We start from the raw sequence: 22,987 nt of genomic DNA, 5'->3' as shown, positions 1-22,987 counted from the left end.
CAACTGAGCCAACAGTCCTCCGGGAGACACCGTCACCCAACAGTCGATCTCCCACCATACACCCCTTACTAGCGAATGGAACACCAGCCGAACTCCCAAGGAACAAGCCAAGGAAGAACCAACCGAAGGTTACCATAAACGTCAAAAAAAAAAAACTCAAATAATAAAACTCGCAAGACCCAAATAGGTCCTGACAACAATGGAAGACAACGCCCAATTCAAATAGAAACCACAAGGTCTACAACCAGGCAGTAGAACAGAGAAGGTTCTCACAACATCTTTCAAAATTTTGGAACAGCTAGCTAGCACACGATCAAAGTGCAATCAGCTGCAGCTGGTGTCAAAGGAGCAACCCCTCACTTGTCAGGCAGCAAGTCAACCAGCGCCTAGGGACAACTGAAAACGGAGATTAAACATCCTCCGAGCTCAGAACACTGAAGAATTCAGGCAAAAGTATATGTAGCAGACCCAGATGAAGGTAAACACCTGAGTCAACATGCAGACATCCACAGGATGACACAGAAGAATGCTTCTAGAAGCGGCTACCAAAAAGTGCTAAACCTCCTACTACAGAAGGTACACTCTAAGCAACCGAACCGCCAGACCTACACATAGGTCTCAAAAATCAAGAAGATCCTAGAATCTCAACGAGGACCAATGCTCCCCCAAGATCCGAGAAGAACAACGGATCTCAGGACCTACTTCCAGCCGGGCCAACCCAAGCATCGGCAGGTCCGAAACCAGGGAACCAGAAAACCCCAGCTCAAACAACAAGCGGCAAGAAAGCACCGCCATTACAACAGTGCTCGGATGTCAACCCGAACACCACATAGAGATCGTCGACAAGGCCATAGACTGAGAGATCTAGCTAAAGGCCAAACAGACACAAGGCGGAGCCAGCAACTCTCCAGATGGACAGAACAACCCAGAGAGCGTACCTCTCTCAGAAAAAGGATAACCCGTCTGTCCCAACCTCCTGAAGACAGGAGAAGCCATAAGATAGGGACCACACTTCCTAAGGAAGGATATAAGCCCCCAGCAAAGAGGGCCGGCGAAAGGACCGGAAGGACAAAGCCCCTGTCCCCAAGACACAGCCAGAAGCTGAACCAAGAGAACAAATCTCTAATGCCCTGATCTGGAAGGAATCCTCTGATAATTGTAACTTGCTAGCACTGGACAAGGTGCCATAGCTGCAGTGGTTCTTGCTAGCAGAGCAGCGAAACCATCACAAAAGTCCAGCAAGCCGACTAAGAGAAACCGACCCTAGATGAGGGCAAGCCCAAGGGTCATTGGCACCCAGAAAAACCTGGCCAATTGTAATGGTACTCATTTATCAACCTCAGAAGGAAGAAGGGCTGAGTCAGCCCTGCCGTGAACTGAACCTGTGACCTTGGATCCTTAACATGCTTTTCTGTAGTCAGGGCATTTACCCAGTGAGCTACCACAGCAGCCGGAACTAGATCAACTAGCCCAATCAAAGGACACAGCCGAAGTTTCCTGGAACTGGAGAACCCCTTACACACTCTAGATCCTACAGTCTTGTAAACCCGCAATGGGATCCACAAAGGAAGCGCTGAGTGACAACCTCAGCCACGGGAAGAATGAGAGCGAGAAGGTCCGAGCCCCCCAAAACGAGAACCCGGTACTGAAATTCCCAGTCTGATATAAAAAGGCAGACCCCCGGGAGATAACCATACAATGTCCAAAGTAAAAAAACTTGCACGTCCCGCCAAGACAAGACCACCCCTTGTCCAACGCTCCAAGGAGCTAAGGAAGCAAAAGACTGAAGGCCACTAGCGAACAAGGGGATACCTCGAGGACAAGCACTCGAACAAAGGCTAGTCTCCACATCACCCCCTTAAAATAAGAGGAGAAGATGAAAGAAGGATGCGGAGCATTCCCCTACTCCGGGGAAGGAACCCTAAACAGAGCTCAAGGAGAACACACTGCCCATGTCCCTACAAAGGAACCAACCCCCTAAGGGAACCAGGTCCCAGAGGAACGGACAAAGTCCGACAGATCTCAAGAAGAGAACCACAGCAGGAACAAGTCCAAGAACAATTCCAGAGCCTCAGAAGGCCAAACCGGCCAAAATGACGATAAGGAGGCGTTAACCCCCCTAATTCTCCCAAGAGAGGAAAGAAACTATAAGCCCCGACGAAATCGGAGCAAAAAGAGTGATGCCGAGGAACTCCACTGACCCGGTCAATCAGATTGAAAGGCTAAATAAGGACTGACACAATCCTTCCTGCCATACGGATCCTATTAGAGAGCTTAGCTGAACATATAAAGAGAAACAAGAAAACACACAAATAATAATTATGAGCACTCAGCGCCCCCCCCTGGACCAGCCGGGCAGGCACCACGTGTCTGAATAAGCCACAGGACAGAAGATCTGAGTCCCAGCAGGACCAGCTGCCTAAATCCTCCCTCAGAGAGGAAGTTAAAACAGACAAACATAGGACTAACGTGTCCCTTAAACTTCCGAAGAAGCAACCAGAGAGAATCGATCCCAGAAGTTTCTGAAGGTAACACAATCAAAATAAAAGATATCCTAACTCGTAGGTTAACGTCCAGGAAGAAAACAGGCATACCCGCAGGACCAGCCAAACAGAACCCTGATCTCCTAACAAAAAACTGGGAAAGACCTCAATAAGCAGACAGTTTGGAGATTATGTCATCCCTTCATGTCTAATGAGGTGGACCATTCGAAATATAGAATACTGCGGATCCTGTATCAAGTCGCATTCTTCACAAGTCAAAGAATCAGAAATTTTGAATCTTAGCATCAGAATCCTCCATAACTAGATAGAGAATTAAATAATATAGAATTAAGAAAATTTTGAATGGCACCTGACACCCACAATGGCTGGGGCACTCACCACCTCCTAGAACCAGACACGAGCAGATTCTAATTTTTCAGCCGCCACACGGTCAGGAATGCGGAAATGGAAGACCAGAACCATAAGGTCGCGTCACTTCCAAAGGCCTTTATGTTCTAGCCAAGAGCCCAGTTAACACTGCACATAAGCAGAGGCCCTATAAATATATATAATAAGTCCTGCAAGATAGTACCTTACGGGAAACAAAAAGTTACAGTACACTCTCATTAAGTAAAATGAAACGATCTTACCGGAATCTACGCTGTGGAACAGGAACACGGCCCTTCAAGTGTGACGAATAGTAGCAGCGCCTCCGCCATGGACTTGAGAGAAGAAGGCAGACAGGGAAGCGAAGTTCGACAACGCCGATTGCTATTAGAGCTGTTAAAATGAGTCGGGATGGTTTCGCAGAAAGACTCTTCCTTCATCTCAGGACTCTAACTTTCATCCAGGCCCTCACTGAGAGACTGATAGGATTACTTAAAGCTCCAGTCCCATGTCAAAGAGTACTACCCTCCTTAAGAGACAACCTCCTGGGACAAAAGGCAAAGAATGACTGGGGGATGAGGGAAGTGGGAGGAGTATTTAAGCCTTTGGCTGGGGTGTCTTTGCCTCCCCCTGGTGGCCAGGTTCTTATTTCCCAAAAGTAATGAATGCAGCTGTGGACTCTTTCCATTTAGGAAGAACATTTGTATTGTTTTGCTGTCCATGGAAACACCCCTGGAAGCCTCTGCAGTGATCTAAGCATTGACTGTGTAACATTAAGCTGGGTCAGGTAAGCCGCAGCAAATTAAGAATTCAGAATGCACTCCAGCCTCTTAGAAGGGTTTGAAACAGGCAGAATGTTCAAATGTATTTTACAACAAAAGCAGGAAAAATAAATAATGAGGGCATATTACAGTGCTGTTTTATTTACCTTAAAGGGACAGTCTAGTCCAAAATAAACTTTCATGATTCAGATAGGGCATGCCATTTTAAACAACTTTTCTATTTACTTTTATCACCAATTTTGTTTTGTTCTTTTGGTATTCTTAGTTGAAAGCTAAACCTAGAAGGTTCATATGCTAATTTCTTAGACCTTGAAGGTAGCCTCTTATCTGAATGCATTTTGACAGTTTTTCACCACTAGAGGGTGTTAGTTCATGTGTATCAAATAGATAACATTGTGCTCATGCACGTGGAGTTACCTAGGAGTCAGCACTGATCGGCGAAAATGCAAGTCTGCCAAAAGTACTGAAATAAAGGGGCAGTTTGCAGAGGCTTAGATACAAGGTAATCACAGACGTAAAAAGTATTAATATAACTGTGTTGGTTATGCAAAACTAGGGAATGGGTAATAAAGGGATTCTCTCTCTTTTAAAACAATACAAATTCTGGTGTCGATTTTCCCTTTAATTATTTTATGCGGCATTTTTTTTTATGTATTATTAAATGTCTCTTTAAACAGGTTTAGTGTTTAATGTTTCAGTAAATCAGTTCGATGGTTATTTTGTGATTAATTTATTTAATTGTGTGGTATTTTACGTAACATACTATTAATATGAATGTCTAAGAATACATTTCTTGACAAAATGTCTGTAATCTAACCGATTTCAAAATCCCTAAAAGGGGTCTGTCGTGATTAAAGGGATAGTAAACACCAAAAATGTTATTGTTTAACAAAGATAGATAATCCCTTTATTTACCATTCCCCAGTCTTGCATAACCAACACTGTTATAAAAATATAATTTTTATCTCTGTAATTACATTGTATCTAAACTTCTGCAGACTGCCTCCTTATCTAAGATCTTTTAAAAGACTTACATTTCAGGCAATTAGTGCTGACTCTTAAATAACTCCATGTTCATGAGCACAATGTTATTTATATGAAACACATGATCTAACGCCCTCTAGCTGTGAAAAACTGTTAAATGCATTCAGATAAAAGACAGCCTTCAAGGGCTTAGAAATTAGCACATGAGCCTGCCTAGGTTTAGCTTTCAACTAAGAATACCAAGAGAACAAAGCAAATTTGATGATAAAAGTAAATTAGAAAGCTCTTTAAAATGATATGCCCTATCTGAATCAGAAAAGTTTAATTTGGACTTTACTATCCCTTTAAAGAAATGCTACCTCATAATTCCAATGAGCATCGAGAGACATTAAACTTCCCCTATATGTTGTACAGGAACCTGACAAGAAGAAAAAGGAGTCATTGAAAAATAAACAGCAGGAATCACATACAGATTTGTATCCCACGATGCGTATGGAAAGAGTGGACCCTATCGTAAGCTGACAGGGCCAGGCCATCGGCCGCCTCTCAATTTTCTTGAAGATCGAAAGTTTCTCCAGACTATCTCTAGAAGGTAATAAGAAATCAAACCAAGATTTAATGAATGATTGACTTTAACTTCAAACTATAATAAAAATATGACACTGGTATTTAAATACGCAGTTAAATAATGCAAAGTCCTTATATATCAAAAGGCAAATTACCTAAAAGTATAGACTTCATCAAGACCATCTTCACCTTCCAGAGAAAACATGATCTTCCTCACCATCTGTATACCATCTTTTTGCTCTTGAGACAGACCTTTGCCAGGTCCCCTGCACCCATCTGAGCTTGCTGCATCCCCTCCTCCACTGCTCCAGTCCCCGCTGCCATCTCCATCATCTACATTGAAGGGCAGACTGGAAAAAGAGAAGTAATTTCTTTTATGGAACCCAAATATACAATAAATATGTAACTAATCTACAGAAAAATATTTTACTGCTAATTTAGAATTTGTGTTTAATCCCAGTAAACATATATCAATAAAGAAAATATTTTACATCACCTACTGGAATTATTGAAATGATTTTTTTTTATTTAATTATGAAACTGTTCTGATATGGTTAGATGGAAGCTCCTAATTTAAAAAGACATTGTGGTTAAAACTGAAATGCTCATTAATGCATTATCAATTCTGATGTGAAACATTTTTTTCTACTTTTTTTTGTACAGGTGCAAATTGTCAACTCCCTAACAGAAACGGATCTCACGCCCTTCAATAACAAACTCATTCAGAACAAGTGAATGTTTGCACAAGGACACTTAAAGTGACGGTAAATCCAGCATTTTTTGAAACAGAAGAATTTACCAGTGCTTTAAATAAAGGGGACCTTAAGTCATGAAGTATAAAAAAACTTCATGCTGAAAGTACCTTTATTTGCCCACGAGTTTATGATGAGCTGAGCGCCTCCGGCCGACCAAAGCTAGACATTTTTTCAGTGAGGTGACATTTTCTCCTCTTAGCCAATAGACGCGCTAGCGATTCAACTCCAAAAAATGTATTTCAGGCTCCCAACTTCCTGTACTGTTTTTTTGTATTATTATTATAGATTATTTATAAAGCGCCAACATTTTACGCAGCTCTATACAAAGGTACAATAATAAGGGTACAATTAAATAAAAAAAACACTAAAGAGACATTATGTAGGACTATACAATGTACATTACTACACTTGCACTGACAAACATAAACAAAAGAAGAGGTGTGCCCTGTCCTTGAAAACAATCAGTTTTAGATGCACTTTTATACAAAGTGAGCTACAGTTAGAGAGGCTCTGAAACTTATAATCTAAATTTATAGCAAGTGATATATGAAACAAAGGTTCATGATTCAGATCCAGTTAAAAAAAACACTTTCCAGTTTACCTCCAATGTAAAAAACATAATTTATGTAAGAACTTACCTGATAAATTCATTTCTTTCATATTAGCAAGAGTCCATGAGCTAGTGACGTATGGGATATACATTCCTACCAGGAGGGGCAAAGTTTCCCAAACCTTAAAATGCCTATAAATACACCCCTCACCACACCCACAATTCAGTTTAACGCATAGCCAAGAAGTGGGGTGATAAGAAAAGAGCGAAAGCATCAAAAAAATAAGGAATTGGAATAATTGTGCTTTATACAAAAAAAATCATAACCACCACAAAAAAGGGTGGGCCTCATGGACTCTTGCCAATATGAAAGAAATGAATTTATCAGGTAAGTTCTTACATAAATTATGTTTTCTTTCATGTAATTAGCAAGAGTCCATGAGCTAGTGACGTATGGGATATAAATACCCAAGATGTGGAACTTCCACGCAAGAGTCACTAGAGAGGGAGGGATAAAATAGACAGCCAATTCCGCTGAAAAATTAATCCACTACCCAAATCAAAAGTTTCAATTTTAATAATGAAAAAAACTGAAATTATAAGCAGAAGAATCAAACTGAAACAGCTGCCTAAAGTACTATTCTACCAAAAACTGCTTCTAAAGAAGAGAAAACATCAAAATGGTAGAATTAGTATCATTGCTTTGCAAATTTGATCAACAGAAGCTTCATTCTTAAAAAGCCTAGGAAGTAGAAACTGACCTAGTAAAAAGAGCCGTAATCCTCTGAAACGGGGAATAATCTGACTCCAAATAAGCATAATGAATCAAAAGCTTAACCAAGATGGCAAAGAAATGGCAGAAGCCTTCTGACCTTCCTAAAACCAAAAAAAGATAACAAATAGACTAGAAGTCTGTCTGAAATCTGAGTAGCTTCAACATAATATTTCAAAACTCTTACCACATACTAAAGAATGTAAGAATCTTACCAAAGAATTCTTAGGATTAGGACACAAGGAAAATACAATAATTCCTCCACTAATGTTGTTAGAATTCACAACTTAGGTGAAAATTGAAATGAGGACAGCAAAAAAACACCTTATCCTGATGAAAAATCAGAACAATGAGATTCACAAGAAAGAACAGATAATTCAAAAACTGTTCTAGCTGAAGAGATGTCCAAAAAGAACAATACTTTCCATGAAAGTAATGAATGTCCAGAGCAAGCATATGCTCAAAATAGAAGAACCTGAAAAACCTTCAGGACCCAATTAAGACTCCAAGGAGGAGAAATTGGCTTAATGACAGGTTTGATACGAATCAAAACCTGAAAAAAGTTATAAATATCAGGAAGTAACACTGCCTTATCCTGATAAAAAATCAGAAAAGGATATTCACAAAAAAGAGCAGATAACTCAAAAACTCTTCTAGTAGAAGAAATAACCAAAAGAAACCATACTTTTCCAAGAAAGTAATTTAATGTTCAGAAAATGCATAGTTTCAAACGGAGGAGCCTGTAAAGCCCTCAGTACCAAATTGAGACTCCAAAGAGGAGAGATTTAATTAATGACAGGCGTGATATGGACCAAAGCCTGCACAACACAATGAATATCAGGATGATTAGCAATCTTTTCTGTAATAAAAAGAACAGAAAGAGTAGAGATTTGTCCTTAACAAAGAACTGAAGACAAAACCTTATCCAAACCAACCTGAAAAAATAATAAAATTCTATGAATTTTAAAAGAATGCCAAGAAAAGTAGGTCTTCCAGACTCAATATAAATCTTTCTAGAGACAGTTTTATGAGCCTGAAACATAGTATTAATCAATGAGTCAGAAAAACCTCTATGACTAAAAACCAAGCGTTCAATCTCCATCCCTTCAAATTTAATGATTTGAGATCCTGATGGAAAAAAATGGCCTTGAGAAAGAAAAGGTCTGGTTTAAACGGAGGTGTCCAACGTTGGCAACTGGCCATCCGAATGAGATTCGTATACCAAAACCTGAGAGGCCATGCTGGAACTACCAGCATAACAAACAAATACTCCATAAGAATTTTGGAAGAAGAACTAGAGGCGGAAAGAAATAGGCAAAAAGATAATTCCAAAGAAATGTCAATGCATACACTACTTCCGCCTGAAGATTCCCGGACCTTAATAGGCCCCTGGGAAGTTCTTTATTCAGATGAGATGAAAAACATATCTGGGTAAGAGAGACCATTCTCCCGGAGGAAAAGCTGGATTAACAGATATAATCCGCTTCCCAAATATCTATACCTGGGAAAAAAACCACAGAATTTAGATAGGAGCTGGATTTAGCCCAAGCTAATATCCGAGACACTTCTGTCACAACCTAAGGACTGATAGTCCTACTCTGATGATTGACATACACCATAGTAGTGATATTGTTTGAAAAACATTAAACGTCTCTTCTTCAAAAAAAAACTAACTGAAAAATTCTGAGAAAACACGGAGTTCTAAAATATCAAATGGTAATCTCACCTCCTGAGATTTCCAACCCCCTTGTGCTGACAGAGATCCTCAGACAGCCTCCCAACCAAAAAGACGCGCATCTGTAGAGATCATGGTCCAGGTTGAAAGAAACGAAGAGACCTGTAGAACTAAATGATGGTAATCTTAACCATCAAATCAAGAGATAAATATTAGGATTCGAAGATTTAAAATGTGAAATCCTAGAATCCCTGCACCATAATTCAGCATAAAAGACTGGAATGGTTCTTTCTATTGAAAATGAGCAAAGGGAATTAAATCCAATGCTGTGGCCATAAGACCTAAAACTTCTATGCATATATAGCAACTGAAGGAAATAATCGAGACTAAAGGTACCGACAAACGGAACACAATAAAATTGTCCCTTGTCTGAAAGAGACAAAGACAGTGACACAAACTATCTGGAAACCTAAAAAAGGTGACCCTTGTGTGAGGAATCAAGAGCTTTTGAAAAAAAGATCCTCTAACTATGTCCTGAAGAGCAAGTGAATCATATGAGATTCCGCATCCTCAGAAAATAATCTGAATGAAAACAGAAAAATGAAAATATGCATTTATTGTATCTAATGAAAACAAATAATGCTATCACTGACCAAAAAAGGCAGAAGAGTTTGAATAAAACTCCAAAAGCCATTTCCTAAAAATGGAACTGGAAGAAATACCCCAGAAGATTCCAGGTCTGAGCAGCGCTTGAACCCCATGGGTGCCCAGCCATGCTTCAACAGTACCCAAAATATATAGGACCCAAACACACTTAAAGAGAGTGTTAGCCTTACTGGAATAAAATCAAAGAAATTTGGACTGAATAGAACCAAATAAATTTCAAAGAAGTCTTAACCTGCCCCTTGCCAGCCAAGCTGGAATACGGCACGTACATCGCAATATTAGGGAGCTGATTTTGAACTGAAAAATTTCCAATTATAAACATGTTACTTGGGAAAGAATTCAGGAATTCGTTCCTTAATAAGAACAACCAAACTAGTATAAGCTTAAAGTTTTAGTCTTAGAACTCAACCTTGAAGCCCAGAGTAACAGTTAAGAATTTAATCCAATTATAAAACAAATAATTGATTGATTATCTTAGAACAAAAGAAATATGGATTTTTTTTTTATTTTTATTTTTTTTAAAAATCACAAAATTTTTCTAGCTAAAAACATAATTTATGCTTACCTGATAAATTCCTTTCTCCTGTAGTGTAGTCAGTCCACGGGTCCACGGGTCATCCATTACAGGAAACTGCAAGAGAATTACCCAGCAGAGCTTGCTATATAGCTCCTCCCCTCACCTGTCATACTCAGTCATTCGACCAAGCATACGAGAAAGGAGGAACCATAGGGTACAGTGGTGACTGGAGTTTAATTAAAATTTAGACCTGCCGTAAAAACAGGGTGGGCCGTGGACTGACTACACTACAGGAGAAAGGAATTTATCAGGTAAGCATAAATTATGTTTTCTCCTGTTAAGTGTAGTCAGTCCACGGGTCATCCATTACTTATGGAATACCAATACCAAAGCTAAAGTACACGGATGAAGGGAGGGACAAGGCAGGAACATTAAACAGAAGGAACCACTGCCTGAAGTACCTTTCTCCCAAACACAGCCTCCGAGGAAGCAAAAGTGTCAAATTTGTAAAATTTTGAAAAAGTGTGAAGCGAAGACCAAGTCGCAGCCTTGCAAATCTGTTCAACAGAGGCCTCATTTTTAAAGGCCCAGGTGGAAGCCCCAGCTCTAGTAGAATGAGCTGTAATCCTTTCAGGAGGCTGCTGACCAGCAGTCTCATAGGCTAATCGTATTATGCTACGAAGCCAAAAAGAGAGAGAGGTAGTCGAAGCCTTTTGACCTCTCCTCTGTCCAGAGTAAACGACAAACAGGGAAGAAGTTTGACGAAAATCCTTAGTTGCCTGCAAATAGAATTTCAGGGCACGGACTACGTCCAGATTATGCAAAAGTCGTTCCTTCTTTGAAGAAGGGTTAGGACACAGAGATGGAACAACAATCTCTTGATTGATATTCTTGTTAGTAACTACCTTAGGTAAGAACCCAGGTTTAGTACGCAGAACTACCTTGTCTGAATGGAAAATCAGATAAGGAGAATCACAATGTAAGGCAGATAACTCAGAGACTCTCCGAGCCGAGGAAATAGCCATCAAAAACAGAACTTTCCAAGATAACAACTTGATATCAATGGAATGAAGGGGTTCAAATGGAACGCCTTGAAGAACATTAAGAACTAAGTTTAAGCTCCACAGCGGAGCAACAGACTTAAACACAGGCTTAATCCTAGTTAAAGCCTGACAGAAGAAAGCCTGAACGTCTGGAACTTCAGCCAGACGTTTGTGTAGAAGAATAGACAGAGCAGAAATCTGTCCCTTTAACGAACTAGTAGATAAGCCCTTTTCTAAACCCTCTTGTAGAAAGGACAATATCCTAGGAATCCTAACCTTACTCCATGAGTAACTCTTGGATTCGCACCAATGTAAATATTTACGCCATATTTTATGGTAAATTTTTCTGGTAACAGGCTTCCTAGCCTGTATTAAGGTATCAATAACCGACTCCGAGAAACCACGCTTTGATAGAATCAAGCGTTCAATCTCCATGCAGTCAGCCTCAGAGAAATTAGATTTGGATGTTTGAAAGGACCCTGAATTAGAAGGTCCTGTCTCAGAGGCAGAGACCATGGTGGACAGGACGACATGTCCACTAGGTCTGCATACCAGGTCCTGCGTGGATACGCAGGCGCTATCAGAATCACCGAAGCTCTCTTGGCAATCAAACGAGGAAGCATTGGGAATGGTGGAAACACATAAGCCATGTTGAAGACCCAAGGGGCTGTCAGAGCATCTATCAGCACCGCTCCCGGGTCCCTGGACCTGGATCCGTAACAAGGAAGCTTGGCGTTCTGACGAGACGCCATGAGATCCAGATCTGGTTTGCCCCAACGACGAACCAGTTGAGCAAAGACCTCCGGATGAAGTTCCCACTCTCCCGGATGAAAAGTCTGGCGAAGAAGAAAATCCGCCTCCCAGTTCTCCACGCCTGGGATGTAGATCGCTGACAGGTGGCAAGAGTGAGACTCTGCCCAGCGAATTATCTTCGAGACTTCCAACATCGCTAGGGAACTTCTGGTTCCCCCTTGATGGTTGATATAAGCCACAGTCGTGATGTTGTCCGACTGAAATCTGATGAACCTCAGAGTTGCTAACTGAGGCCAAGCTAGGAGAGCATTGAATATTGCTCTTAACTCCAGAATATTTATTGGGAGGAGTTTCTCCTCCTGAGTCCATAATCCCTGAGCTTTCAGGGAATTCCAGACTGCTCCCCAGCCTAGAAGGCTGGCGTCTGTTGTTACAATCGTCCAATCTGGCCTGCGAAAGGTCATCCTCTTGGACAGATGTGGCCGAGAGAGCCACCATAGAAGAGAATCTCTGGTCTCTTGATCCAGATTTAGTAGGGGGGACAAATCTGAGTAATCCCCGTTCCACTGACTTAGCATGCACAATTGTAGCGGTCTGAGATGCAGGCGTGCAAATGGTACTATGTCCATTGCCGCTACCATTAAGCCGATTACTTCCATGCACTGAGCTACTGACGGGTGTGGAATGGAGTGAAGGACACGGCAAGCATTTAGAAGTTTTAATAACCTGGCCTCTGTCAGGTAAATTTTCATCTCTACAGAATCTATAAGAGTCCCTAGAAAGGGAACTCTTGTAAGTGGTAATAGAGAACTCTTTTCCACGTTCACCTTCCACCCATGCGACCTCAGAAATGCCAGAACTATCTCTGTATGAGACTTGGCAGTTTGAAAACTTGACGCTTGTATCAGAATGTCGTCTAGGTACGGAGTCACCGCTATGCCTCGCGGTCTTAGTACCGCCAGAAGTGATCCTAGAATTTTTGTAAAGATTCTTGGAGCCGTAGCTAATCCGAAGGGAAGAGCTACAAACTGGTAATGCCTGTCTAGGAAGGCAAATCTCAAATACCGGTAATGGTCCTTGTGAATCGGTATGTGAAGGTAGGCATCCTTTAAGTCCACCGTGGTCATGTACTGACCCTCTTGGATCATGGGAAGGATGGTTCGAATAGTCTCCATTTTGAATGATGGAACTCTTAGAAATTTGTTTAGGATTTTTAAGTCCAAGATTGGTCTGAAGGTTCCCTCTTTTTTGGGAACCACAAATAGATTTGAATAGAATCCCTGCCCGTGTTCCGTCCGCGGAACTGGGTGGACTACCCCCATTAGTAAGAGGTCTTGTACACAGCGTAGAAACGCCTCTTTCATTGTTTGGTTTGCTGATAACCTTGAAAGATGAAAGTCTTGAAGTCCAGGAGATATCCCTGGGATATGATCTCCAACGCCCAGGGATCCTGGACATCTCTTGCCCAAGCCTGGGCGAAGAGAGAAAGTCTGCCCCCCACTAGATCCGTTTCCGGATAGGGGGCCCTCTCTTCATGCTGTCTTGGGGGCAGCAGCAGGTTTCTTGGCCTGCTTGCCCCTGTTCCAGGACTGGTTAACTTTCCAGCCCTGCCTGTAACGAGCAACAGCTCCTTCCTGTTTTGGAGCGGAGGAAGTTGATGCTGCTCCTGCCTTGAAGTTACGAAAGGCACGAAAATTAGACTGTTTGGCCTTTGATTTGGCCCTGTCCTGAGGTAGAGCATGGCCCTTACCTCCCGTAATGTCAGCAATAATTTCTTTCAAGCCGGGCCCAAATAAGGTCTGCCCTTTGAAAGGAATATTAAGCAATTTAGATTTAGAAGTCACGTCAGCTGACCAGGATTTAAGCCATAGCGCTCTGCGCGCTTGGATGGCGAATCCGGAGTTCTTAGCCGTAAGTTTGGTTAAATGCACAACGGCATCAGAAACAAATGCGTTAGCTAGCTTAAGTGTTTTAAGCTTGTTCATTATTTCATCCAATGGAGCTGAGCGAATGGCCTCTTCCAGAGACTCAAACCAGAATGCTGCCGCAGCAGTAACAGGCGCAATGCATGCAAGGGGCTGTAAAATAAAACCTTGTTGAACAAACATTTTCTTAAGGTAACCCTCTAATTTTTTATCCATTGGATCTGAAAAGGCACAACTATCCTCCACCGGGATAGTGGTACGCTTAGCTAAAGTAGAAACTGCTCCCTCCACCTTAGGGACCGTCTGCCATAAGTCTCGTGTGGTGGCGTCAATAGGAAACATTTTCCTAAATATGGGAGGAGGGGTAAAAGGCACACCAGGTCTATCCCACTCCTTGCTAATAATCTCTGTAAGCCTTTTTGGTATAGGAAATACGTCAGTATGCACCGGTACCGCATAGTATTTATCCAACCTACATAATTTCTCTGGAATTGCAACCGTGTTACAATCATTCAGAGCCGCTAATACCTCCCCTAGCAATGTGCGGAGGTTCTCTAGCTTAAATTTAAAATTGGAAATCTCTGAATCCAGTCTCCCTGGATCAGATCCGTCACCCACAGAATGAAGCTCTCCATCCTCACGTTCTGCAAACTGTGATGCAGTATCTGACATGGCTCATCTCATCCGCGCGCTCTATCCTTAACCCAGAGCTATCGCGCTTGCCTCTTAAATCTGGCAACTTAGATAATACTTCTGTCATAACAGTAGCCATGTCTTGCAAAGTGATTTGTAAGGGCCTCCCTGATGTACTTGGCGCCACAAAATCACGCACATCCTGAGCGGGAGGCGCAGGTACTGACACGTGAGGAGAGTTAGTCGGCATAACTTCCCCCTCGTCGTCTGGTGATAATTTCTTTACATGTAAAGATTGACTTTTATTCAAAGTAGCATCAATGCAATTGGTACACAAATTTCTATTGGGCTCCACATTGGCCTTTAAACATAGTGAACAAAGAGATTCATCTAAGTCAGACATGTTTAAACAAACTAGCAATGAGACTAGCAAACTTGGAAATACTTTTCAAAATTAATTTACAAGCAATATAAAAAAAGTTACTGTGCCTTTAAGAAGCACAGAAAAACTGACACAGTTGAAATAACAATGAACAAAAATAGTTATAGCAACCAAATTTTCACAGTAAATGTATTAAGTTAGCAAAGGATTGCACCCACCAGCAAATGGATGATTAACCCCTTAGTACCCAAAAACGGATAACCATTATATAATTAACGTTTTTCTCACAGTCAAATACACTGTCACAGGACTACTGTGACTGATTACCTCCCTCAAAATGGATTTTGAAGACCCCTGAGCTCTCTAGAGACGATCTCGATCATGGAGGATGAAGTAGACAGATTGTGACTGAATTTTTACTGTGCAAAAAAGCGCTAAAATAGGCCCCTCCCACTCATTACAACAGTGGGGAAGCTCAGAAACTGTTTCTATGCAGAAAACAAAAATGGCCATGTGGTAAAAATCAAGCCCCAATAAGTTTTATCACCAAGTACCTCACAAAAAACGATTAACATGCCAGTAAACGTTTTAAACATACATTTAAAAGTTATGTATTATTATTTACAAGCCTGCTACCAGTCGCTTTTACTGCAGTTAAGGCTCATACATTATTTCAGTATTTACAGTATTTTCAGAGTCAATTCCATTCCTTAGAAAATACATTCAGTGCACACACACACACACACACACACATCAGCCTGATACCAGTCGCTATCGCTGCATTTAAGGCTGAACTTACTTTACAATGGCATCAGCAGTATTTTCTCAGTCAATTCCATTCCTCAGAAAATAATTTACTGCACATACCTATTTGTTGCAGGGGGACCCTGCATGCTATTCCCCTTCTCTGAAGTTACCTCACTCCTCAGATGAGAACAGCCAGTGGGTCTTAGTTACGTCTGCTAAGACCATAGAAAAAAACCCAGGCAGATTCTTCTTCTAAAGCTGCCTGAGAATAAACAGCACACTCCGGTGCCATTTAAAAATAACAAACTTTTGATTGTAGAAATAAACTAAGTTAAAAAACACCACAGATCTCTCACAGCTTCCTATCTAGTTAGGCTGCAAGAGAATGACTGAGTATGACAGGTGAGGGGAGGAGCTATATAGCAAGCTCTGCTGGGTAATTCTCTTGCAGTTTCCTGTTAGGAAGAGAAATATTCCATAAGTAATGGATGACCCGTGGACTGACTACACTTAACAGGAGAAATAGCTAAAGACATAGATAAACCCTCATTTGCGAAAATATTCAATAAAATGAAGACACAAATGAAATTATTAGCATGATAGTCCAATTAAAGGAACAGTCAATACAGTGGACTTGCATAATCAATAAATGCAAAACAACAAGACAAATGCAACAGCACCTAGTCTAGTAAATGTTGTCCCTTAAGAATGCTAAAATAAATCATAATCTGATACTTGATCTTAAAGTAAACAGAACAAAAATGAAGCAATTGCAACATCCAAAAAAATCACAGGACCAAGAAAAGTACCTGAAACTAAATAATTTTCCATAAATAAGATACAACCATCTAAAGGAAAATAAATACTATTTTGCTAAAGAAACAATAGCATAATTAGTAGGAGTAGAGATAGCCCCAATAAATTGGAGAACCCTCCAAATTGAATTTAACTGCTGGCAAAGAATATAGTTTAAAACCTTTGAAGAAGGAATAAAAGAAAATTCTCAGCCTATTCCATTCCCTAGTATGAGGAATTGGAAAGAAAACTTCTGAAAACACAGAAGAATAAATAAGCAGAAATAGTGTCAGCTAGTCTTAAAGAACTAGTTACCTTAATATCCAAAATAATCAACACCTTTTAAACAAAGAACAAATGTACTTTAATAAAAAAATAATAAAAAAGTAGATTTGTTAGTGTCAATATCTGATGAAGAAAATTCTGAAAGAGAAAAAGCATCATCAGAGAAGGATAAAACAGTATGTTGTTGGTCATTTGAAACTTCAATAATTAAAAAAGAAGTGAAAAAGACCTAAAAATTTTATTAGAAGGCACGAAGTCAGACAAAGCCTTTAAAATAGAATCAGAAAAATATTTCTTATAAATCTTCTAAATATTTCTTGTACATAAGATGTAAGAATGGCAATAAAGCATAAATACTAATGGATTCTGCATGTAAAAGTATATCATAATAACTTATTACAAACCATAGCTAAAGATAAACATTTATAACATTTAAAATAAATGAACTTAGCTTTGGTAGAACTGAACTCAGTTAAGCGTTTTTCCAGAAGTAGCTTTTGATCCAGAGTCAATCTGAGACATCTTGCAATATGTAATAGAAAAAACAACATATAAAGCAAAATTGATCAAATTCCTTAAATGACAGTTTCAGGAATGGGAAAAAAATGCCAATGAACAAGCTTCTAGCAACCAGAAGCAATAAACAATGAGACTTAAATAATGTGGAGACAAAAATGACGCCCATATTTTTTAGCGCCAAAAAAGACGCCCACACTATTTGGCGCCTAAATGCTTTGGCGCCAAAAATGACGCCACATCCGGTAACGCCGACATCTTTGGTGCAAAAAAACGTCAAAAAAATGACACACATACAAACAACTTCCGGTGACAAGTATGACGCCGGAAATGACTAAGAAATTTTTTGCGCCAAAAAAGTCAGCGCCAAGAATGACGCAATAAAATGAAGCATTTTCAGCCCCCGCGAGCCTAACAGCCCACAGGAAAAAAAAGTCAAATTTTAAAGGTAAGAAAAATTTTATATTCAAATGCATTATCCCAAATAATGAAACTGACTGTCTGAAATAAGGAATATTGAACATCCTGAATCAAGGCAAATAAATGTTTAAACACATATATTTAGAACTTTATATAAAAGTGCCCAACCATAGCTTAGAGTGTCACAGAAAATAAGACTTACTTACCCCAGGACACTCATCTACATATAGTAGAAAGCCAAACCAGTACTGAAACGAGAATCAGGAGAGGTAATGGTATATATAAGAGTATATCGTCGATCTGAAAAGGGAGGTAAGAGATGAATCTCTACGACCAATAACAGAGAACCTATGAAATAGACCCCGTAGAAGGAGATCATTGAATTCAAATAGGCAATACTCTCTTCACATCCCTCTGACATTCACTGCACGCTGAGAGGAAAACCGGGCTCCAGCCTGCTGCGGAGCGCATATCAACGAAGAATCTAGCACAAACTTACTTCACCACCTCCACGGGAGGCAAAGTTTGTAAAACTGAATTGTGGGTGTGGTGAGGGGTGTATCTATAGGCATTTTAAGGTTTGGGAAACTTTGCCCCTCCTGGTAGGAATGTATATCCCATACGTCACTAGCTCATGGACTCTTGCTAATTACATGAAAGAAATGAAAACTTCTTGATTCAGAGAGTATACAATTTAATATGTACCTCTATCTTGTGCATCGTTAGTTGAAACGTAGCTCAGTTCCATGAGAGTATATTGACATAGGCTCAGGAGCATGCACATGTCTTCAACACTATATGATTACTACAATGTTACAAACGCTGCTGCCATATAATGCTCAAGACACATGCACACTCCTAAATCTACCAAGGTATGCGCTCTAAAAAGGAGCTATGTTTCAGCAGGATACCAAGAGAAAGAGATATATCTGATAATAGAAATTAATTATTAGAATGAAATAAAAAATAAAAAATGTAATGCTCACTTCAAAGTAATAAACTTATAGTGCAACCTAGAAAAAAATTGTTTGCATAAATATACTAAAAGAAAGTAGATTACACAAATACGTGCAGTCTAAAGGTCTAGGTAAATTAGCACATATAAGATAATAATTAATGAAAGAAGCTCCGAGCGACCACGAGAGCGGAGTGAAACGCGCACAGGGACGCGTTGGTCTGTCACTATCTCACCCTCTTGGGAGATCCCCTCCTTATCTTCTTGTCCCTCGGTGACCTATGGAACAGTGCTTGATGCCGACTACATGCTGATAAGTATAACTTTTCACCTGATATACCGCTGGATGCGGTTGGGCTGTGTTGATCTGCCACACCTATGGCACGTCTGTTCTTGGAACATTGAATACATTTATGCTACAAAAGTGTGTCATCTTGTCAAAATGAACTGAGGGCTGTTTACTTGATAAAAGTCAAGATACATTACTGTAAGAGCGGGTGGGGGGCCATCGATGGTTTCTGACACACAGAGGGGGGCGGGAAAGTCAGGGGCGCGCGCACGGGGGGCGGCGGGCGGGCGCGTGCACCGGGAGGGAGCGGGTGGGAACCACTTACACTACACTATGTAAGTGGGAGGAAGAGGGGGAATAAATGCCCCAAAAAAAGTAATCTAAGGGATCTGGGAGGGGGTGGGGGTAGGGGTTGGTCGTGTGGAAGCTACACTACAGAAAACCATAAAAAAATAAAATAAAAGAGAAAAAATATATTGTAAACTGGGTACTGGCAGACAGCTGCCAGTACCCAAGATGGCCCCCAATAATGCAGAGGGGGGGTTAGAGAGCTGTTTTGGGGGGGATCAGGGAGGTTGGGGGCTAAGGGGGGATCCTACAAAGCATATGTAAATATGCTAAAGATTTTTTTTTTTTTTTTTTTAAAACGTTTATTTTAGTACTGGCAGACTTTCTGCCAGTACTTAAGATGGCGGGGACAATTGTGGGGTGGGGGAGGGAAGGGAGCTGTTTGGGAGGGATCAGGGGGTCTGATGTGTCAGGTGGGAGGCTGATCTCTACACTAAAGCTAAAATTAACCCTGCAAGCTCCCTACAAACTACCTAATTAACCCCTTCACTGCTAGCCATAATACACGTGTGATGCGCAGCAGCACTTAGCGGCCTTCTAATTACCAAAAAGCAACGCCAAAGTCATATATGTCTGCTATTTCTGAACAAAGGGGATCCCAGAGAAGCATTTACAATTATTTGTGCCATAATTGCACATGCTGTTTGTAAATAATTTCAGTGAGAAACCTAAAATTGTGAAAAATTTTGCGTTTTTTTTAATTTGATCGCATTTGGCGGTGAAATGGTGGCATGAAATATACCAAAATGGGCCTAGATCAATACTTGGGGTTGTTTACTACACTACACTGAAGCTAAAATTAACCCTAGAAGCTCCCTACATGCTCCCTAATTAACCCCTTCACTGCTGGGCATAATACACGTGTGGTGCGCAGTCGCATTTAGCAGCCTTCTAATTAGTAAAAAGCAAAACCAAAGCCATATATGTCTGCTATTTATGAACAAAGGGGATCCCAGAGAAGCATTTACAACCATGTATGCTATAATTGCATTATTTTGTAAATAATTTCAGTGAGAAACCTAAAGTTTGTGAAAAAAATTGTGAAAAAGTGAACAATTTTTTTTATTTGATCGCATTTGGCCGTGAAACGGTGGCATGAAATATGCCAAAATGGGCCTAGATCAATACTTTGGGATGTCTTCTAAAAAAAAATATATACATGTCAATGGATATTCAGGGATTCCTGAAAGATATCAGTGTTCTAATGTAACTAGCGCTAATTTTGAAAAAAAGTGGTTTGGAAATAGCAAAGTGCTACTTGTATTTATGGCCCTATAACTTGCAAAAAAAGCAAAGAACATGTAAACATTGGGTATTTCTAAACTCAGGACAAAATTTAGAAACTATTTAGCATGGGTTTTTTTTGGTGGTTGTAGATGTATAAAAGATTTTGGGGGTCAAAGTTAGAAAAAGTGTGTTTTTTTCCATTTTTTCCTCATATTTTATAAAAAAAATTATAGTAAATTATAAGATATGATGAAAATAATGGTATATTTTGAAAGTCTATTTAATGGCGAGAAAAACGGTATATAATATGTGTGGGTACATTAAATGAGTAAGGGGAAAATTACAGCTAAACACAAACACCGCAGAAATGTATAAATAGCCTTGGTCCCAAACGGACAGAAAATGGAAAAGTGCTGTGGTCATTAAGGGGTTAAACAGAGAACATTTTTATTATTGTTTTTATTAAAATTGGATGCTTTTCCACATGGCTAATTTATTTTTCTTTGTTTCGCATGACCCCATTTGTTTTATGGCAGAGCATCTGAAGTCCTGCTTGGGCCATATTTTGACCGAAGTTTGAGCCTGCTTCTATAGCACTATTAAAGGGATAGTAAACACCAAAAATGTTATTGTTTAAAAAGCTAGATAATCCCTTTATTTACCATTCCCCAGTTTTGCATAACCAACACTGTTATAGAAACATACTTTTTACCTCTGTAATTAGCCTGTATCTAAGCTTCTGCTGACGGCCGCCTTATCTCAGATCTTTTGACAGACTTGCATTTCAGGCAATTAGTGCTGACTCTTAAATAACTTCACATGCATGAGCACAGTGTTATCTATATGAAACACATGAACTAACGTCCTCTAGCTGTGAAAAACTTAAATGCAAAGGCGGCCTTTAAAGGGACACTGAACCCAACTTTTTTCTTTCGTGATTCAGATAGAGCATGACATTTTAAGCAACTTTCTAATTTACTCCTATTATCAAAATTTGTTCATTCTCTTGGTATCTTTATTTGAAATGCAAGAAAATAAGTTTAGATGCCAGCCCATTTTTGGTCAACAACCTGGGTTGTTCTTGCTGATCGGTGGATAAATTCATCCATCAATAAAAAATTGCTGTCCAGAGTCCTGAATCAAAAAAACATAAATTATGCTTATCTGATAATTTAATTTCCATCGTGGGGAGGAAAGTCCATGGCTTTCTTCATTACTTATGGGAAATAAGAAACTGGCCACCAGGATGAAGCAAAGACACCCCAGCCAAAGGCTTAAATACCTCCCCCACTCCCCTCATCCGCCAGTCATTCTGCCGAGGGAACAAGTAAAAGTAGGAGAAATATCAGGGTATAAATGGTGCCAGAAGAAAATTAGGGTCGCCCACCGGAGATACGGGCGGGAGCTGTGTACTCTCCTCCCCACGATGGAAATTAAATTATCAGGTAAGCATAATTTATGTTTTTCCATCTAAAGGGGAGGAGAGTCCACAGCTTAATTTATTACTTATGGGAAACATATACCTAAGCTCTAGAGGACACTGAATGAAACCAGGAGGGTAAAGGCGGACCATTAAACTGAGGGCACCACAGCCTGTAAAACCTTTCTCCCAAAAACAGTTTCCGCAGAAGCAAAGACGTCAAATTTGCAAAACTTTGTGAAAGTATGCAAGGACCACCAGGTAGCCGCCTTTCAAATCTGCTCCATAGAAGCCACATTTTTGAAGGCCCAAGATGAAGCCACCGCTCTAGTGGAATGAGCCGTAATCCTCTGAGGGGGTTTGTGTCCCACCGTCTCATATGCGAGGCGTATCAAGCTCCTCAGCCAAAAAGACAAAAGAAGTAGCAGAGGCCCGGTGACCCCTGCGTTTCCCTGAATAGACTACAAAAAGAGTTAGATTGTCTGAAATCCTTAGTCGCCTGAAGATAGAACTTCAAGGCACGAACCACATCCAGATTATGAAGTAGCCTCTCCTTAGAAGAAGAGGGGCTAGGACACAAAGGAGGAACAACTATTTTCTGATTGATGTTACGGTCAGACACCACCTTGGTAAGAAATCCCAAGCCAGTGCGAAGAACAGCCTTATCCACGTGAAACACCAGATAAGGGGGCTCATGTTGCAAGGCCGCCAGTTCGGAAACTCTGCAGCCCGATGCAATAGCTAACAGGAACAGAACCTTCCAAGACAGGATCTCTATGTCAAGAGAATGCATAGGCTCAAACGGAGTCCTCTGTAAAACTTTAAGAACCAAATTCAAGCTCCATGGGGGAGCAGACTGCCTAAACACAGGCCTGATCCTAGACAGGGCCTGAACAAAGGCTTGAATGTCAGGGAGCTCAGCGAGCTTCCTATGCAACAACACTGATAGAGCCGAGATCTGTCCCTTCAAGGAACTAGCAGCAAGACCCTTCTCCAAACCCTCTTGGAGAAAGGACAAAATCCTGGATGCCTTCACCTTGTGCCAAGGATATCCATGTCTCTCACAACAGGACAAGTAAATTCTCAACACCTTATGGTAGATGCGTCGAGT

At 40.5% G+C, this 22,987-nt stretch overlaps 1 protein-coding gene across 1 annotated transcript in view; it reads right to left on the bottom strand.

Annotated features, from left to right (window-relative positions):
* XRCC5 (X-ray repair cross complementing 5) overlaps window positions 1-22,987 on the bottom strand; it is a 484,719-nt gene that overhangs the window by 323,109 nt on the left and 138,623 nt on the right. Inside the window, exons 7-8 of the mRNA XM_053698104.1 lie at window positions 5,359-5,553; window positions 5,107-5,221 (exon numbers count right to left, since the gene is read on the bottom strand). Coding sequence (XP_053554079.1) covers window positions 5,107-5,221; window positions 5,359-5,553 — 310 coding nt within the window. The remainder of the gene's footprint in view (window positions 1-5,106; window positions 5,222-5,358; window positions 5,554-22,987) is intronic.

The sequence above is a fragment of the Bombina bombina genome, chromosome 1 (genome assembly GCF_027579735.1).
Source record: "Bombina bombina isolate aBomBom1 chromosome 1, aBomBom1.pri, whole genome shotgun sequence".
Lineage (NCBI taxonomy): Eukaryota > Metazoa > Chordata > Amphibia > Anura > Bombinatoridae > Bombina > Bombina bombina.
The sequence above is the reverse complement of the archived record's forward strand: the minus strand, read 5'-3'. Positions and strand labels throughout refer to the sequence as shown.